The sequence below is a fragment of the Corticium candelabrum genome, chromosome 20 (genome assembly GCF_963422355.1).
Source record: "Corticium candelabrum chromosome 20, ooCorCand1.1, whole genome shotgun sequence".
In the NCBI taxonomy this organism is placed as follows: Eukaryota; Metazoa; Porifera; class Homoscleromorpha; order Homosclerophorida; family Plakinidae; genus Corticium; species Corticium candelabrum.
The window spans coordinates 2,330,667-2,351,191 of NC_085104.1; the positions used below are offsets into that span (position 1 = coordinate 2,330,667).

General features: G+C 42.9%; 2 protein-coding genes across 2 annotated transcripts; one reads left to right on the plus strand and one right to left on the minus strand.

Annotated features, from left to right (window-relative positions):
• Nucleotides 1–190: 190 nt before the first annotated feature.
• On the minus strand, nucleotides 191–20,478 carry LOC134195716 (glutamate-rich protein 3-like). The gene is made up of 18 exons (XM_062664793.1): nucleotides 20,412–20,478; nucleotides 20,218–20,311; nucleotides 20,031–20,156; nucleotides 19,668–19,739; nucleotides 9,507–9,706; nucleotides 8,010–8,103; nucleotides 7,889–7,939; nucleotides 6,978–7,131; nucleotides 5,834–6,020; nucleotides 5,630–5,744; nucleotides 5,483–5,574; nucleotides 4,554–5,189; nucleotides 4,042–4,272; nucleotides 3,103–3,985; nucleotides 2,020–2,718; nucleotides 1,786–1,920; nucleotides 1,382–1,476; nucleotides 191–1,211 (listed from the first exon to the last, which is right to left on the minus strand). The coding sequence occupies exons 1-18, from the start codon at nucleotides 20,432–20,434 to the stop codon at nucleotides 494–496; spliced, it is 4,605 nt and encodes a 1,534-aa protein (XP_062520777.1). The 5' UTR covers nucleotides 20,435–20,478; the 3' UTR covers nucleotides 191–493.
• LOC134195838 (uncharacterized) lies at nucleotides 17,233–18,117 on the plus strand. Its single transcript, XM_062664924.1, has one exon. The coding sequence runs from the start codon at nucleotides 17,250–17,252 to the stop codon at nucleotides 18,084–18,086; it is 837 nt and encodes a 278-aa protein (XP_062520908.1). The 5' UTR covers nucleotides 17,233–17,249; the 3' UTR covers nucleotides 18,087–18,117.
• Nucleotides 20,479–20,525: the final 47 nt, after the last annotated feature.

The window sequence follows — 20,525 nt, forward strand, 5'->3', positions numbered from 1 at the left end:
GGAAAATGTGGCAAGAAAACATGCCGTAAACGTTCACGTAATGTTTTATTGCAACAATAATGACTACTATAGCCTTAGCCCGGATATCCGGGCCTCCGGTAATAAGTTAGATGTCAGTTGTGATGGATAGACACGACATCGTTCTGCCCAATCAGTGATAGCTAATTAAAACACCAAAGACAAATATCTCTTGATGTTGTAAATGTATATTTTGATATCTGTATCTTGACAACAATTGGCTAAGACCGATATTGTTAAGTCCTAGGGTTTAGTGAATAGGCAGATACTCCTGGACATGAAATACAAACTATCAGTATAAATGATATCTTTAATATTCAACAATCGTCTTTGTTCAACAGCAACATGTCGATTACTTCTTGTAGAGAACGATATAAGTAGAATGCGACTACAGAACTTTTATGAACTTGTGAGTGCGTCACGTGTCATAATAATATATGAACTACATACATAATGTAGGCACCAAATGTTGAGCCTACCGATCATTTGACCTCTTATGCTCTTTCAGTATTGTTTGTATTGAGTCCAACGTTGCCTTCTCAATCGAGTTTCCATGCACGATAGTCACTTCCACTAATGATTTGTTGACCTTCAATGCTTCTAACAGCACAGACGCTCCTCTCTCTGTTATATTGTTCCCTTCCAAGTCGAGCGATTTCAAGGACGAGTTGTGTGCAAAAGCATCACATAACTCAACCAGTCCGTCATCTCCCATTGAACAATAGTCCAATCTCAAGCTTGACAGTGTAGCATTTCCTTGTAACGTGTGAGCAATTTCTCTCCAACCAAGTGCCGAGAGATGATTTACACTAAGATTTAGTTCAGTGAGTGTGCCATTCGAGTGTAGCAGACGAGCAACATGTGGAGCACTCTCACTTGTCAAACTACAGTCACCGACATCAAGACACATCAGACTTGACATTTGAGCAACACGTTGACTGCTCTCAGCTTCTAACTTAGGTTTAGTCTCTGGCTTCTGCGTTTCTTCTTCATCAGATGAATCCGATGATGAAGAAGATGATGATGAAGACTGCTGGCTCCTCCTTTCTTTATGCTCTTGTGGGACATCATTAGTACTGGATGTTGGCTGATCTGCAATGTCATCTGTAACTTCAACATCAGAATGTCCAGTAGCCACCAGAGCATCCACAATGTAACAAAATCCTTCATCACCAATGGGATTTCCATGAAGCCTGTAAAGTAAATAAAATCCATGTAACTTAATATGATATTACTGACTACATTAGTCTATTTACTAAAGCAGCAAATAACAGAAGAGAAATAGGCAATCACAAGTCTGAAACATAGCTGCTGTGTCATTTTCCATAATAACTATTATTACACTTCTAAACATGAGCCTTACAGGAGATACTGTAGAGACGTGTTGTTTCTCAATACATTGTTTGCAATCTGCTTTGCACCATCTGGTGTCAGGTTGTTTAAATTCAGGTTTAGCATCTAACACAAACGACACAAAAATCACCAAACATCATAGTAAATGATAGTGTAGACGTACAATTACCGGTAAGATCCACATAATCACAATTAAAAGAGAAACAAGTTACACACACAGTGACACACACGTGCACACACACACACACACACACACACACACACACATGCACACACACACACACACACACACCACACACACACACACACACACAGTCAGGTGTTTCTGTACATCCATGTTGACATGTATATATAACAAAGTTCTTATGCAACATACAGAGCAATAGATATTAAGTGCTAATTATGGCTTCAAACCTGCACTTTGTCTTTGTTTGTGCTAATTGCATCAGTGAGAACAGACACGGCTTCATCACCAACTGCACTGTTCCTTAAACTAACCGTGTTCACGGATGTCTCTGGTTTGTCTATGATGGCTGCAAGCTCGCTCACCTACAAATAAAAAATTCCATTCACTTGCTTCAAATAGATTTACAAATACATAAAAAGACAAACAAATGGTGACGCATGTTCAGTGTCTACGGTACTCACCTGTTCTGTGGTGAGAGCAACATTGCTTATCTCTGCTTCGGTCTTGCCTTCCAGTATTTGTGCGATTGGCTGTGTAAGAATTACTTTCGAAGTAGTTGGAGTGTGACCCACATCTTTGTCTTGTTCTGCTAATTTATGGCCTTCAGTAGCAACTGAATCAATAGATTTCATTCCCGTATCATCAACAGGTGATGTCTCTTTGCTGTCTGAGCCTGGTGAGAGTGCTGGTATTATATCATTTAATATTGATTCAGCTGTGTCTGATTCACTCAAGATGTCATCTGAATGTTCATTTGCTTCATCATCAGACAACTTGAGAGATGTCCCAGATACAGGCTGTCGAAGCAATCTCTTGGCAGACATCATTGTTTTCAATGGCGGAACAATGTCACGTTCAGCTGTTGAATCAGGTGATACTTCAGCTTCTGGTGCCTCCGTTTCTGATGACTCACTCTGATTAGTTAAAAGACTTTCAATATTGGTTACGGATCTAGTGACGCTAGGCTCAGATCGGCTCAGACTGATTTGCGGTAGACTTGATTCTGACTTCACCATCCTCCTTTCCTGCAAAGGTGCATGAAGACTAGACATTGGGGCTTCTCTAAAATCAACTTTCAAGCTATTGGCTTGTTCAAGAGAGTCTTCTTGATGTTCACCAGATGGTGTTTCCTCACTCGGTGCACCAGCATCTTGAACTTCCTGTGCCACAAACACCAACAATAGAACAACCAGACACACTGTCCATGACGTGTGTGTGTGTGTGTGTGTGTGTGTGTGTGTGTGTGTGTGTGTGTGTGTGTGTGTGTGTGTGTGTGTGTGTGTGTGTGTGTGTGTGTGTGTGTGTATGTATGTATAAGGAAGAGGAGAAGGTGTGTGCGTGCATGGGTGTGTATGCACGTGCACGTATTATTGTAAGTATGCACATTACACATCAAATCTCAGCTAAATTTTGTCTGTCTGTCCACACTCATACATTCAAGGTGCAAACTGCAAGTCCCATGTTTCGTTCCAAACAGTACCAAGCATGATGTTTCAGCATTGCATGCACACATGACTTTCATAACAGTATATGTATAAGCTCACCTTCACAATCACCTTATCTTCTTCTGATACATTATCTACAGCATCTTGAGTTGAAGGCATTTCGCTGAAAACTACAGCTTGCAATGCGGCAGCCGTGTGGTTCTGATCACTATCTGCAGGGTCTTCTGTTGTTTCAGCTGTCTGCACTGATGCAAGGTCTGGTGTCACTGTAGACTCATCTTCAGTCTCTGTTGGCTTGACACTCACTTCATCTTCTCTGTGTTCTAGTTCTAATGCACCAGTTTGTTTCTCTTCTACGTTAGGCACAAAACTCTCCTCCTCAGTTTCATGCTGCTGTTGTTCTTGTTCGTTTTGTTGTATTGGAATTTGTTGATCATTTGCCTGATCTTCTAGTCGGGGCATTTCTGTTATTTCTTGAGCAAAACTTTTCACTGTTTCTTTGTTCTTTTCTTCTTCCAATATTTCTTGATGGCTTTCAGCTTCCTCCTGGGTTGCCTTCTTTTCTAATTCATTATCTGTGTCTGCTTTGCCTGCTAATTCAGACGTTTCTTCTGTTTCTTGTACAACTTGTTCCTCATCCACTGTATTCTTCACTTGCTCCAACGTTTCTCCTTGTGCATTACTTTCTTCTTCAATCTTATTGTCTTGTTCCTCATCGACTCCATTCTTGCCTTGCTCTAACGTTTCTACTTGTGGTTCACCTTCTTCTTCAAGCTTATTGTCTTCTACTCTGGTCCCTTCATCTGCTTCTTTGTCAACAGTCACCTCTGTCTCTAATTCTTGTTTATCACGTTCTGTCTCAGTCTGCTGGTCATCACCATTGCCAGTCTGCTGCTTGGCATCACCAACATCACCTGTTGCACTTCCTTCCATACTCAGCGGTTCATTATGTTGTTCTGTGCCTTCAATAGAAACATTGGACCTAAGCCAAAACATCAAACTGAATCTACAAATATTACACATTAAATAAGACTTTACTCGGGGTTATCTTCTGCTACTTGTAATTGAGCTACGTCAGGTTCATCATCTTCTACTGATTCTGTTGCCTCAAGGTGTTTCTGCAAATCTTCTCCTGATCCTGTCTGAACGTGATCTGATTCAATCTCTCTTCCTTGTTCTACATCATCAGCAAGCTCTTCTGCAACCCTGTCCTTGTCTGATTTAGAAGCATGTCTTTCTTCTTTTACATCTGTTGTTTCTGTTTCTTTACTAAACAGAAATTCACTTTGCTTGAAGTATTGATACGTGTCACACACACACACACACACACACACACACACACACACACACACACACACACACACACACACACACACACACACACCACACACACACACAAAGAAAGCAAACTACCTGCTCAATACATGTTGTTCTGTCATAACTAAATGAGCGTCAGTAACACATAACAAGTAATCACACACATTCATTAATTCTAACACCTTATAGCAGATTCAGCCAGCATAGATACATTAAGATCTATACTGTCTTACTTTGGTAGAGTTTCATCTTCAGATGATTGCATTTTCTCTTCATCGTCCTCAAAGTCGGTATAATCATACACCTCAGTATCCTCCTTAGCCTGTATTACCGCTTCCTCTCCAGCATTATCGTTAACACCATCAGCATCATTGTTATTGTAATTCCTGTCTGAATGTTCACCAGAATGACTTCTGTGAGATGACGACGATGACGATGATGATGACGATAATGCAGAAGACGGTCGTCTTCCCCGTGGGCTATGCCTGCCAAGGTTTGAAGCCGGCCTTGCTTGGTCACGTTCATCTGCATTTTTATCTTCTTGATTGTCGTCGCTTTCTTCCTCTTTATCTGATAAATAACCAGAAGCATCATCTTGATCAACATCTCTTTTCTCTTCCAGTGCAGCTTCCTGAGAAGCAACCGCAGATGATGCAACTTCGTTCTCTGATTCAGAACCCTCAGCATCACTTGGTAGAGGAGTTGCCTGCTGGACTGCTATGACAGGAACAGGAAGTTGAGATTGGGTATTGTACATGTTGCTACGAGACGGCGAAGGAGTGGCATTAACCGATGCTGCAACACTAACAGCTTTAGTCACGTCCAAATCAATGCCCTCAAATTCATCGTCATCATCATTACCATCATATCTAAAACACATGGACACTGTAGATGCAAAAAACCACTACCAAACTAACAGGCTATGTGACCAACATAGTAAACAGCCTAAAAGTGGGGCAAGAAGACAGTCAAACAGAGACAATCAAACACACAGAAAACACTAGACACTACATCCTGTATACTCTGTACTGTTCTAGTACTTTTTTAGTACACACAAACACACACACACACACACACACACACACACACACACACACACACACACACACACACACACACACACACACTCGTGCATGTTTTGCAGTTGTAGAAAGTAGTTTACCTTGCTGATCGAAAACGTTTGAGAACCTCATCAACATCAACCTCACTCTTTTCATCAGCTTTCACGTCACCATTCATCCACGTCACCAAATCCTATAATCAGACCTCTCACAAACAATACAGTAACACACACAACTGACGTACAAACCTCCGATTCTTCACCAGACTGATGTCTCATTGTCGGCCCAACAGAATGTGCCTTTTTTCTCGGTTGCTTCAATTCCCAGTGACTCGGTGCATTTAATTCCGCTTCAGCCTGACATCTACAAAAGCAAATCACCATATAATAACACCATCTTTATTCCATTTTATTTGTCTGCACCCATCAACTACTACACCCAGTTGACCTTACTTGTAACAAGGTGCTGCTTCTGAGACTTGAATCAACTGAAACTGAGACTGCTTTCCACCTAACAGATGACCTGGTTTGTACTTGTATTCACAGCAAGTGCTTAATCTCGACTTGAGCATTCCACCAACATATATGGTGATACCAAACGGCGTTCCACGACTTCGTTTACTTGTGAACACAAACTTAGCTGTAAATAGAACACCAAGCTATGTAAACCCTATCTTGCAATACAAAACAAGCTAAGTCTTCAAAAATAGTCTTGAGATTGATAGTTAAACAGTAAAATCGATTGATCTTTAAAAAATTTGATTAGCATTGCTATTACAGCATGTTTGGAATTAAAATCAAATCCCAATTTTTGTCTAAGCATATGTTATAAATTACTTGAATAGAGTAAACAATTTTCTACTCCATTCTGCCATTCAACGATATATTATAGGGCTAGTATTAAACTGTGTGTGTGTGTGTGTGTGTGTGTGTGTGTGTGTGAGTGTGTGTGTGTGAGTGTGTGTGTTTGTGTGCGTGTGCGTGTGCGTGTGTGTGTGTGTGTGTGTGTGTGTGTGTGTGTGTGTGTGTGTGTGTCCTTGGGGCGCCATGGAGCAGATGGTAGAGCGTTTGTGATGACATCTGGAATCTTGTATTCCGTGATGAGGGTTGAGGGTTCAATCCTGGTGGAGGCAACACTGTCGCAGTTTCCTTGAGCAAGAAACTCACCCACACTTGCTTCTCTCGACTCAGGAGTATAAATGAGTACCTGGTCATTGACTGGGGTGGACAAGACATCATGCAGCAGCAGACGGGTACATGGGGCCTTGGTGTCCAGTCACAGAGCTGCACCATTGTCAGTGCCCCTGGATGACTCTGGCCAAGCTCCAGGTGGATTGTAGCGCTGGCCCCAAGACTCCACGTAGCTCATGGAGGCCCTGCCTCTAGAGGCAGGGGAAGCTATCTCCGCAACTGACCTCAGAGTTGACGTCAAAAGACGTGGAGGGCTTAACATTTGTCCAACAACATTTGTGTCCCCGTAAGATGTATGTATGTATGCATGTATCCAAAAATATAATATAATATTATGTATCCAACCATTAACAAAAATTATTTTAATTAAATTAAATGTTACATATTCTGTTGTTTGTTGTCTCACAATTAGGCAGTACGGGCCCTCTGAAAACGCACAAACTGCTTCCACCACCATGTTGTTGAATGACTGTAATATCTGCATCTTGACTCTCCAGTGATCCTTCCAGATGCAAAGTGCTGCCAAGATAACGGAGAGTGACTCTTGCCAAAGATTGAGTCTAAAGCAACAGAACAATAAACAAAACTATCCATGTGTATATATACTTCACGCTATAGCCAAATCTGTCACTAAGTTACAAAGTTTTCTGATCAGAAAATGTATTATTCACGATTTTTGTGTGTGACACAGTCATACATCAATCATTTCGTACTACACTTCTTGCACTCTACAATAGACCACAAAGCGTCTGTTGATCGCGTGAATGATCACAAATCAAAAGTTAAGAAATTTAAAATCTAAATGTGTTTCTAGTTAAGTGTCTGTCTGTCTGTCTGTCTATCTATCTGTCTGTCTGTCTGTCTGTCAGTCTATCTGTCTGTCTGTCTGTCTGTCTGTCAGTCTATCCGTCTGTGTGTCTGTCAGTCTATCTGTCTGTCATATATTTTCAAACATTGAACTATTATACACCATCTAAGCAAAGCAACTAAATGTTACTGTCATTCTGTTTGTCTTTCAGTCTGTCTATAAGTCTGTCTGTCTGTCTGCCTGTCTGTCTGTCTGTAAACATGATATCTATTAAACGGCTTAACATGTAAAAGAAATTTTCAGATTATGAAGATCTTGCCAAAATTTCAGAAACATTCAAAAATGCATGGACACTCAAATTCAAGTAAACTCTGAGAGACAAATAATTGTTGTACATTTTGACATGTTCTATATTTGTCATGAAGTTTGTGCAATCCCACCTCTACCTCAAAAATTCAATAAACTGTGTATTGTCTTCAATGATACATTCATCCTCTTTCTATCAATACCTGTGTTCGCTTGAATAATAGCGGTTCTGTACTAGACAGCGTTGGTGCAGTCTATAAGTAACCAACACGATGAGTTTAGTAAGTGATGTTGCTATTGCATATTGTAGTTGTTGTGTGTAACCTTGGGTCTTCTTTTCTTCCTCTTGAAGGCAGGAGGTGAAGAATTGACTCTGCGAAGTTGCCAACCATCGCTCTCGGAGAGAAATCCTGTAGCCCTTCACAACAAAATATAATGATGTACAGTGCAGAGCCAACATGTTAAAGGAACCAGTTGAATTAATTACTTTGTATTGTTATTTAATAATATTTTATTTGATAACATTGAATACAACACACACACACACACACACACACACACACACACACACACACACACACACACACACACACACACACACAGACACACACACACACACACACACACAGACACACACACACACAGACACACACACACACACACACACACACACACACACACACACACACACACACACACACACACACCTAACCAGCCCATCTCGAAAGATGATGGCATAAACAGCAAAAAAAGCAAATCTCTACTCAGTTCATCTACTGCTAGTTTGTAAATAGGTAATATATTGTACAGTGTCCTAAATCGTTCAACTCTCAACACAGCAAGAGATGTCAAACTGCTGCTTCTTGCGAACCTGGCAGTAGAGATCACCTGCATGCACCATAGACCATTGTTCTACTTCTTTCCACGCTGGAAACCAACTTCTTTCATTCATGCCGCGCGGCGATTTCACTGCTGGTCTCCGTGGACATGCATCGCCTCTGTCTTCATCAGCGATAATCGAAAATAGACGTAAGGTCACAAAAATGAGTAATTCAATGTTGCAAGCAATCAAAGCACTTTACAACGTGAGAGTAGCATGACGGCTGTTCTTCGCAAAAAACACGTACCATAGGTTCACTCCCAAATGCTGGGTGTGGCACTCTTGTCAATCTGAGATGGTTTATCGTGATGATGACGTTCAAAGATATCGCAGAAGACAGATGGTAAGCCGGAGAGGATCAAAATCCTTCAGAGCCAACATATTCAGGAGGCTGCCATGCTACATCCAGGCACACACACACACACACACACACACACACACACACACACACACACGGACAAATGGAAATGCCCTTCGGAAACTTCTGAAGATAGCACCCCTGCCTATCTCTAGGTAGAGACACCGTCGCTACCCAGAGTTTTAAGCTGCACTGACAAACCCCTTCATGCGTGGCCAGAGCATAAGGGCACTGACTTTGGCACAGCCGCGTAACCGTATATACTGCGTGATGTTCTGCCAGGCCAGCGGTCTAGTCAACCCCAGTCAAAGACCAGGTACTCATTTATACTCCTGAGTTGAGAGAAGCAATGGTGTGTGAATTTCTTGCCCAAGGAAATTACGTCTGTACTCGTCTGCAAACCTACGACCTCAACATCCCGGATGTTTCCATTCTCCAAATGCAACTCTCTAACCAAATGAGCTACACACACACACACACACACACACACACACACACACACAACAACAACAACAACAACAACAACAACAACAACTAATTTCAATCTACAAATTTGAGCATACACTGTTGCCATTGTCAGTACCTTCCATTTGGTGCGGGTGACATAGAGTAAGGACTCCCTACAAGACTGTCGTGAAGTTGTTTAGATTCGTCCGAGACTTTGCGCTGCCTTCGATGATTTCCACCTTTCTCCCTCGGTGAAGGCGCAACTGGTGGGGTGGGCATCATGTGAGGCGTCAGAAGAGTTAGAAAATCTTCATCACCACGACGCAATTTCCTATCCTTTGTCACACAACACAAACAATTAGACCAAGCCAACAAGTTTATTATTAACATAATGACATTAATTCTAATACCAGGAATAAAAATATTATAAATAATATTAAAAGCTATGATTCTTTACTATTACATTGTTCTGGTAAAAACGCACTCATAGACGTTTGGTGGTTTGTCCATTGTCTGTAGTTGCCACGTACAACCACATGCAAAATACCATGATAATAAATAAAGAAGCACATTACAGTGCTAAACCCTCGGCTGGTGTATGTAATCACATATGTTGTCACGTGATAATGTTGCATACAGCCCAATCACTCATCTCAGCTAAGGTTTCCAATGCATTCATTTAGGTAAACAAAGTGCAAAGCGTCTCCAGACTTGCGTACTTTCAGGTCAGTCGCTTTGTCCAACAAACAGACGCGCTGTCATGGACAATGCACATTCCCCTTGGCAAACTCCCGTAAAATGCCATATTTCTGTCAAAGATGACACTAAAACGACTAAGACAACCCTTATGTAAAGCAAAGGACTAACACTATGTACAGAACGGACGCCCGATGGCTAAATTCTCGTTAGCAGCAACCAAACAAAGAGAGGTGGAGCCTTATGATGACATCACGTTCGTCTGTTGGTCGGTAATGACACCACTTCTTGTCTATTGGTCAGACTAGCTTTATTTGCATCTGTGCTAATCGAGTACAAATACAGTCGTACGATCGCACGTTGGACGACCACTATGCTGTTAACTCGGATATTCGGGCCTCGGGTAATAATATGTACTGTAGTTGAACAACAGCAAGGGCGTGGCACATTCCTGAAGCATGACAGGATATAGGCACATATAGTCATGCAGGGCAGAAGTGATACAAGCGGCTTAGCCTGATATATTTGAGTATGCCACTCACTAACAGACCTCTCAACTTTTCTTCACACCAATTGCAAAACTGTATTTTTAAACAACCACGCCCATTAAACGTGTTCCAAAGTAGGCGTGGTTAACAGCCTACGTGTTGGCCTCACTTTACGTTTCTGTGCGCCAAGGTCTGACCTCGAACTTCCACGATTTACTTTTACTGCAGGTAGATACCTGGATACCCCAGATACAAGCAAGCAGAGCTGTTATAGTCTAGTTCAAAGAATCTGCTGTGTCCAAAAAGACGGGGCTAACTAGTCTGTGCAAAGCGACTATCAGAGTGTCTCACGGTAGGCTTGTTGGGAGAAAGAACTGGCAATCATGAGAATTGGGCTCAAATTGTGAGATCGTGAGACATGCCCATAAATTGTGAGACATAAATCGTGAGTCTCACAACAAAATTGTAAGAGTTGAGAAGTCTGCACTAAGTCACGTGACATTTACAAACTGCATTTCTTCTCGCTCATAACTGAAATTAGAAACGAGTAATTTGTATTAGTTATTACATGGGAGGAAGACACTATGCAGAAGGCCCGGCTTTGCCAGAGCTTATAGGGTAGGATTCTCGTTCAATTAACACAATTGCTGCGTGGTTGATTTGCCTGTTCTGTACGCGTATAGCAAATTAACACGAATTTGTTCCCCGTATATGTTACTACATTTCAGTGTTCTGTGCAGGATTTTTGGAGAAGTGGTCGGGTATCCGCTGCATTAAGGGGCTTGGTTTATTTCTGACCAGAAAGCGCTACACAGAATGTATTGCACTGTTGATGGGAATGAGCAGACTAATACCTCGTTTACACAAGCACGCATAGTGAGCTGAGCCGAGCTGAGCCGCGTCAGCCCGTGCCAGCCCCTGCAAAAAGAACCGGGCCATCCCCTCCCCCCCCCGTTTACACAATGGTTTGACAAGGTGAGCCAGACCGTAGGTGTAGGGGTGACTTCAACGCATGCTAACCCCGCAAATTCACTTGCGCACGCTATGATCATGGAGCGAAACAAGATTGTATGGCTATTCTTCTCCCTAGCAATGCAACAGTTGAGTGAACAAGCATCTCCAACGCAAAAAGAAGAACTGCTGTACGTAGCAGACCCTCAGGGAGGTTTCTTCGATTATGGCGACAGAGGAGTCGCAAGTACATGCGGATTGCTCTTGTGCCAAATTTACTTCTTGTCATCAATTCTACTTCTTCTGATAGGCACATCTGGAGCATTCCTAAGTAATCTCTGACCTTAAGACTGCTGCTGAGATTCAAACTTCAATCTAAATATTGTTATTATTATTTAATTTAATCTTTGTTAGGTCAAATCACTGGTGGGAATTCATAGATCAATTACCCCACATGACTGGAAAGAAAACTTCAGAATGTGCAAAGAAACATTTCAATATTTGTGTGATCAATTAAGAGAAGACGTTGAACCCGAGACAACTAACATGAGAGCTTCTATTAGCATTGAAAAACGAGTAGCTGTCACTCTCTTGTGCTTATCAACAACTGCAGAATATAGAACCGTATCCCACTTGTTTGGTATTAGCAGAGCCTCTGTCTGTTTGATTGTCCAGAGAACTTGCCGAGCCATCGTTCATCACCTTATGCCAACTTATATCCAATTTCCTTCAGGAGAAGCATTGCCAGATGTTATAGAAGGGTTTGCTCGAACCTTCCGTTTTCCTCAATGTGCAGAAGCAATTGACGGTAGCCATATACCGATTTCACCACCTGCATCAAATCACACTGACTATTATAATAGAAAAGGATGGTATTCTATGATCCTTCAAGCTGTTGTCGACCACAGGTACCAATTTCGTGACGTAAATGTTAGCTGGCCAGGTAGTGTTCATGATGCAAGAGTGTTGGCAAACTCTTCATTGTTCAAGCAAGCAGAAGATGAGATGTTATTAAGTAGACAATCTAAAGAAATTGATGGATGCACGGTGCTAGCATTTCTTATCGGAGACTCTGCTTATCCACTTCTACAGTGGCTTATGAAACCTTTCCCTGACAACTGACACATGACTGAAGAACGGAAAAACTTCAATTATCATTATTCCAGAGCCAGGATTGTTGTGGAGAATGCCTTTGGGCGACTAAAGACTCAATGGAGGCGACTCATGAAGAAAAATGACATGCATATTAGAAATGTGCAACATGTCATTGCTGCATGCTGTGTACTCCACAACACTTGTGAAATTCATGGAGACTCCATCGATAATGATTGGATGGAAGGGACAGATTCTGATCTTCAGCAGCCAGACTCACATCACAGTTCCAGAGAAACTTCCACTGACAGACCAGCAGAAATACAACATGCTCTTGTCAAACAGTTAGCAGGAGAGTTCTTAATTAGCTAGTTTGACACCAGAAACAATACGTAGCTAGGGAAGAAAATGTAATGTGCCATGCCAAGTGTGTTTCAAATTATTATATATAAGGTATCTGCTTCAATGTCAAGTTAAAATACCGTCTCGTTATGAATGATACAACTCTAACAACAATACAACTCGAACTGTGTCTTCCGAGTAGACTATTCATTCTGTGGAAGCCTGAAAGATCCACTATCGTTTAGTAAGCTTGTGTATGACCATGTGCAGGGGCTATACTGAGCAGATGGTTGATTTCCATAACCCATCATTAACTGCGTCAGCTGTAATTGGAATGCCCTTTCTTACCTTCTTCTTTTGTCTTCATACTCTTTTCCCTCCCTCAATCTTCCCTCTGCATACTTCCTTTCCTCTCTCACCCGTGAATCCTCATACTTCATCCTCCTTTCTTCCAATTCAATCAAAAATGATGAATCAGTTTCTTTGATTTCTTTCAGACTGCTCATCACTGTTTCCATATAGTCATTAATTTTTCCATCACAGACTTTCTTCTTGCATGACACCTTAACAGCTTGCCTTTTTGCGTTTAGTTCCTACAGCAGACGTGCCTTGAGAACTGGCAGCATGTGACTCATGATCATCACTAGGAACTTCAGCTAAAGACGAAGTAATCTTACTTATTGAGGTAGAATCTTCTCTGTCAAAATCTGTACTACCGTCAATGCTGCCAGCTTAATCAACTTCATGATCACTATCTGTATGTTGACAACTAGACTGAGACCGTGTATCAACTAGAATAGGTGGGCAAGTCGCTGGCTGGTGTCCTAGAATGCGGTCCATTGCCTCAAAAATTTTTGTTGACCTGCGCACCTTTCCACTTTCATTATTATTGTGCTTGGTCTTACGATAGGCTTGTTTCAGTTTCTTGATTTTCTCATGACACTGAACGCCAGTCCGTGAATATCCCTCCTCTCTCATCTGTTTGGCAACTCTATCATACACCTCCTTGTTTCTCGTACAACCTTCTATTTGGGCTTGGATACTGTCCTCACCCCATATAGAAATTAGAAACAGAGTCTCGTGCTTGTGCCACGCCATCTTGTCTGGTGTAATGAGCATGCACGGCCTCGTTACAGCTCGACAACCATTTACACAACACATGGGAACTAAGCTAGCTCGGGCTGCCCGACAAGATGTAGCGGGCCAGGCCAACACGGCTCAGCACGGCTCGTGTTTACACAACAATTACAAAACCAAGCCAACCCAAATCAGCATGGGCTGGCCTGCTTACAAGTACTCATGTAAACTGGGTATAAGAAAGCTGTAACTTCTGTCAACAGTCGGGGAATGTTGCCCAGTCTCACGTCTATACTATGGCATGGTTAGAGTCTTGCCATCCATTGGAGCAAGCAAACTACTAGCTATATATAGTGGTGGGCGAAACATGTGGAGTGATGGTCGGTGTTTGTCGAGTGATGGTGAGGCCCGACCACCTCCAAACACCGTGGGCAGAACCCTGCGTCTCATCTAGAACCCGGATATAGTAAAATATGTTGCTTATTTCGACGTTCCTGGTAAGAAACGACTCCTTCTGTGCACACTGTTCGGGGTCTCAATTGGCAAGAAATTGCGCCCTCTCAAGAGAACTCTGAAGACAGCGACACCTTTACTGTTGACCTTGATCAATTCGGCATGCACTCACAGTTTGTCATGCCAACTTTGAGCAACAACAACATATTCTCACTAATACGGTCGGGTTCATGGACTTCAAAAGGGATACAACTAAAACGTGCGTTTGCATTGTGGTGTCATGCACGGTTTCGTGGCAATTGGCCTGGCAGTTTTAACGTGATTGATGTTTTAGACAGACAAACAGACAGACAGACAGACAGACAGACAGACAGAGAGAGACCCCGGATGTTACGTGGCAGCGGCAGTTGTTTTGTTTCTCGCTAGTTTGAGTGTACCTACAAGCTATTTGCCATTACAATATGGCTGATGACAAAGAAAACTGTCCGTTTCCGTCGTGTCATGTGTCTGGAAAACTGCAGCGTCTTCTCTGTCATGTTCGTCAAACTCATGACTCAGATGACGTCCCCGCAGAGTTTGTCTCTCGTCTGAACCTACATCGCTGTCAAGACTGTCGGCAGTGGTTTCTAAAGCTGAATCAACATTCTAACCAGTGTAGGAAATCAGCAAGGTCTTCTCTAACCTCAAAGTCTTCACAACGGCCGTCGGGAGATTCGAATCCCCACCCCCGCCCCTCAGGTGCGGAAGCCTCCGAAGGTGCCGAAAGCAATTCGGTTGTGACGCCCGCTGTCGTGAATGCAAGAAGTCACTGTCCCATCGTCTCATCTCAGGTTCCTCCAAGTGTACACGTACCATGCACTGTGCCTTCACAGGCGTGGCAGTTTATACGGGACCTTTCCGTGGAAACAATTCTTCGGGCATCGCCGCCACGAACAATCAATACTATCAAATCAGGTTCAAAAGCCTTGTTTCAGGAATGCTGCCTATATGTTATGCGCCAAATAAGAGACAATCCTTTGGATGAGTCACCTTGGAAACTGTTCTTTTTGCTTCCAAGAATGCTGCTGTCTCCCCTCTCTAGAGGTGGAAGAGCTAGTTCGAAACAAGTGAAGTCTCTTTACCATCAGTTCCTAAATTTTGAATGGGGCAGTTTGGCTAAGTTTAATGAGTCTCAGCCATCTAAGACAACCGTAGACAATCGATTAGAGACACGAAAAGCAGCTTTGAGGCTAATAAGGTGTGGAGAGCTTTCTCGAGCATCTAGAGTTCTCATGAGCTCAGGCCTGCCTCCTCCAACATCTCAAACAGTCAAGAAGCTTTCTGATAAACACCCTAAGAGCAAGAAAGAGATTTCTCAGAGAAAATGTACCAGTGACCAGATATCTTTGAGTAGGAGTCAACTCTTCAAAGCAATTCAAAGTTCTCCAAACGGATCAGGTACAGGGCCGTCAGGTTGGCGGTACGAACATTTCCGTGTCCTACTTGAGAATGAAGAGCTAGCTGATTGCCTTTATTTTGCTTGCTCTTGTATCGCTCAGGGAAACTTACCTGATCCAGTGACATCACTTTTGTCATCATCACGTCTCATCGCTTTACCAAAACCTAATGGGGATGTAAGGCCAATTGCAATAGGCGAAACCCTGCGGCGTCTCACTGCCAAAGCAATGTGCATGCAGAAAAGAAGTGATTTTGCCAACTTTTTCCATCCCCTACAGCATGGTGTGGCTACGGACGGGAGTTTAGAGATGCTTGTGCACCATGTACAACTGCTTTTGGAGGAAGACTGTGATAGGATCTTTGTGAAGACAGATGTCAAGAATGCCTTCAACTCTGTACACAGACAGCATCTGCTAGAGCAAGTGTCCTCAAGACACCCTGACATTTTACATCATGTCTCTCAAATGTATTCTAAACCTAGTTCTCTACTTTTTCAGCAAGGGGGTTCTCCAGTCATCATCCAGTCCGAGGAAGGGATTCATCAGGGTGATCCCCTGGGCCCCGCACTTTTCTCGACAGCAATACATCCAATCTTGAGTGATCTGCAGAATTCAAACCCCTCTATCAGAGTTTTGGCTTACCTTGATGATGTCTTCATGGTTGGTTTGCCCCAAGATGTCCTATCTGCTTTAGATGATCTACGACCTGCATTTGAAGCCATTGGCCTTTCAATTGCCAATCATAAATGCAAGATCTATTCTGGTTTAGACTCACCATGCCTGTCAAGTAACACAGCCTCGTCTATCCCAGTCACATCTGATGGCACAGTGATTCTTGGGACCCCAATAGGCAGGGATGATTTCATTTTTGCTTCTTGTGATGACACTGCTAAATCAGGCAGCCAGCTATGTGATAAGCTAGTAGATCTAGGGGATGTTCAGAGTGCGATGTTGTTGCTGCGATATTGCCATGTACCTCGACTCAACCATCTTGCTCGAACAGTGTCGCCTGCATTATTACTTCCAGCGGCCAGAATCCACGACTCACTAACCAGGAAGACATTCACTCTTTTGATGGGCTACGAAAATATTGGAGATAAACCTTGGGCTCAGGCTTCCCTGCCAATCAGAGTAGGTGGATTTGGCATGACACCACTAGTATCGCTCTCTCAATGTGCGTTTGTCTCATCGTGGGCCCACAGCATCAAAGAGTTGCCAAACTATTTTTCAAGTCTGAATCAAATTCTTGATAATGTTGTCCACGGTGACCACGGTGATCCCCAGAGAGGTTCTATAGCTCAAGCTCTTCGTGAGGCGGTGCCTTCTGACAAACAACTGGAAGATATGCTACGGAATAAAAGTAAACTACAAAGAAAACTGACACAGGATTTAGCCAGCACTGCCATCACTGACATGATTATGATAAGCTCATGCGATAGAGAGGCAGCAAGACTTCGGTCTTTGCAAGGCAAAGGGGCAGGGGCATGGATAAATACGATACCAACTTCGCAGAAGCTCGCACTAGAATCCCGCGATTTTCGCTTGGCGGCCTGCATGAGGTTGGGATTGTCTATGCCCTTCAAAGGATATATCCAAAGATGTGATTGCGGTGTCTCCCTTGATGGATCTGGCTATCATTTCTTGACATGTAAATGGGGTGGTGGGCCTGTCTGGTCCCACGAGTCCATAGCTGCAGTGTGGGCAGATTGTTTGAGAGATCTCCATATACACCACCGACGGGAACCTAGAAACAGGTACTCAAACTCAAATGACCGCCCGGATATCTCTGTTTTTGACTGTGGCTCTGGGTCTAATGTGGACCTGGACATCTCACTGGCGCACCCATGGAGCTCTGAAATCGTCAGCAGTGCAGCACACACAGATGGAGCTGCAGCACTAAAGAGAGAAGAGAAGAAGCTGACCAAATATTACAAACAACTCCTTCCTGGGGGAGAATCGTTCACCATTGTCCCTTTAGTCCTGGAGCATTTTGGAAGATGGGGCAAGGAATCAGAATGTTATCTACAACAATTGTCCCTCAGATCTACAGACGACTTGGGAAGACTGAACAGGGCGGAGTTTTTGCTGCAGTGGAGACAACGCATTTCAGTTCAGTTGCAAAAATGCAATGCGAAAGTTATCTATCGCAAGGTAGAGGGGGTGCTGAGAAGTGGCAAATAAGAAGTGTTATCTGTGATAATAGAGAAGAAACGTGGACCAATACGGTCCATATATCATATATGTTTTTTCAAGTGTAGTTTAGACAGACAGACAGACAGACAGACAGACAGACAGACAGACAGACAGACAGACAGACAGACAGACAGACCAAACTTTATATATAGAGAGAAGAGAGTACACAAGAGGGCAGGATTATAGGATATTATTGACTTGAGTGAAGGTTTTCCCCGAAATATGCCTCGGCTAATTAGTGAGGGAACGCCAGACGCCACTCAAGTCAATAACATCCCATAATCCTGCCCTCCTGTGTAACAAGTGGTTTGTAGTACATGTATGTTGTGTTAGGTTAGTATGGCAGTGATTGCAAGTAGATAACAGTGCAGCTGTAGTAATACAATCTTGTTGTTGGATCATTCTGTAGTAGTAGCAACAGTGTGTTACTACCACTGTTTACTTGTTGCCTAAAACAGCGATCTATTCGGGCAGTAAATACCATAGCAACAATACAATATGCCTGACAACATACCACAAAGTCATTAATGGCATGCAACATCAGCTCAGGCAGATTTATTGTTACCCCGAGGCATGAAATGTAAGCCAGAGTACAGTAATGCCAGACAGTCACGTGACGTACAACTGACTCAACAACTTGCTCTGCCTCTGCGCATGCGCTCATTGTCACAAGAGCGAATGCCACCAATTATTTCAGTGTTACAGTGAGGCACAAATGATCAGTAATGTTGCTATGTCAACAACACAACACAAGCTGTTTAGCTAATTACATATGTCTTGGCATAGTGCTGATTGAGGCAAATAGGTGACCCAATTCTTTCTACTCTGTGTGTGTGTGTGTGTGTGTGTGTGTGTGTGTGTGTGTGTGTGTGTGTGTGTGTGTGTGTGTGTGTGTGTGTGTGTGTGTGTGTGTGTGTGTGTGTGTGTGTGTGTGTGTGTGTGTGTGTGTGTGTGTGTGTGTGTGTGTGTGTGTGTGTGTGTGTGTGTGTGTGTCTACCCTGTAGTCATCCAGCCCATTTTAAAGCTGTGAATCCTAGCAGTGACACATTCCAGTTACTTGGTGTGATGTGAATGAAGACAGACATGTGTTCCACTGACTTCTTCGTTAGTACATTTAGCCTCCATTATTCCAACACCCAATAATCAACACCCTCGCTTTCCACCAAAGACTTCCATGTAACCAATTGCATATGCATGCATATAGATCATTTGCATTCGAATTGGATATTCCAACATACAGTATGATCATATCTGAATGACAGTAGTAGTACAGCACAGTGTGTAACAACAGGGTCAGAATGACGACAGCTGAATGTACACACTCCTGAAAAGATTATATGATTAGAATTAATAAAATTAAGAATTAAAAATTAAAAATTAAAAAATTAGAAATCTAGAGAAGATAAAAATTATGAATGTAAAGTCATGTCTTCTGTTTAGACAGCTATGATGGTCTGAAGCACCTCTAAGGCAGGGTTTGCCTCTGATGCTTACAAGAGACTTTACGAACAAGACTGATGTGGTTAAGCATGACATTAATATTAATTACTAGTCTAGTTAATTACGCACCTTCACTCGTCTGACCATTTCCAACTTGTTGAATTCCTCCAGTTTCTTCTTGATTTCGTTCTGTCTCGTTCTCTGAAACAAAGCACACAAATACAAACAGTCAATTACCAACACACAAATATTAATTAATCATATCAAACACACACACACACACACACACACACACACACACACACACACACACACACACACACACACACACACACACACACAAATACACACACCACGCACACACCACGCACGCATGCGCACACACAAACAAACAAACACACACACACACTGGCCCACACACACGCCCACGCACGCGCACACACACACACACACCACGCACGCACGCACGCACACACACACACACACACACACCTCTATATCAAGTGCCTTATCAATAATCGTCTGAGCAAGCAAATTCCTAACGTGGTCCTGATGCTCTCTTCGAGCCACATTCTCTCGATAAGTCAACTCATCCACAATACATCCGTCACGCGTGATCTGACACAAACACACTGATTTCAATCATCCACACCAGACAAACGACAAATCGACTCCATACCAATCCGGCGCGCAGCAAATGACGTCTTATCCTTGGATTAGTATAGTACTGTGCCAAATGTTCATCAGCAAGGCTGTTGTAGGTCGCTAATGGACTAAAGGGGCGTGGCGATCAGTGAATTACACGACGAAAGTTCGATGAAGTCGAAAGCGGGGATGAAAGCGGTAGGGTCGAGGGCCGAGATTGTGTCTTACCTTGTGTTTACGCTGTACGACATTGTTGCTTGAGTTCTGTCGCCTCGACTTGGAAACGTTGTTAGTTGCGCGTGCGCAAGTTGTCGTTGCTATGTGTTGTCTATCGCGTTGCGT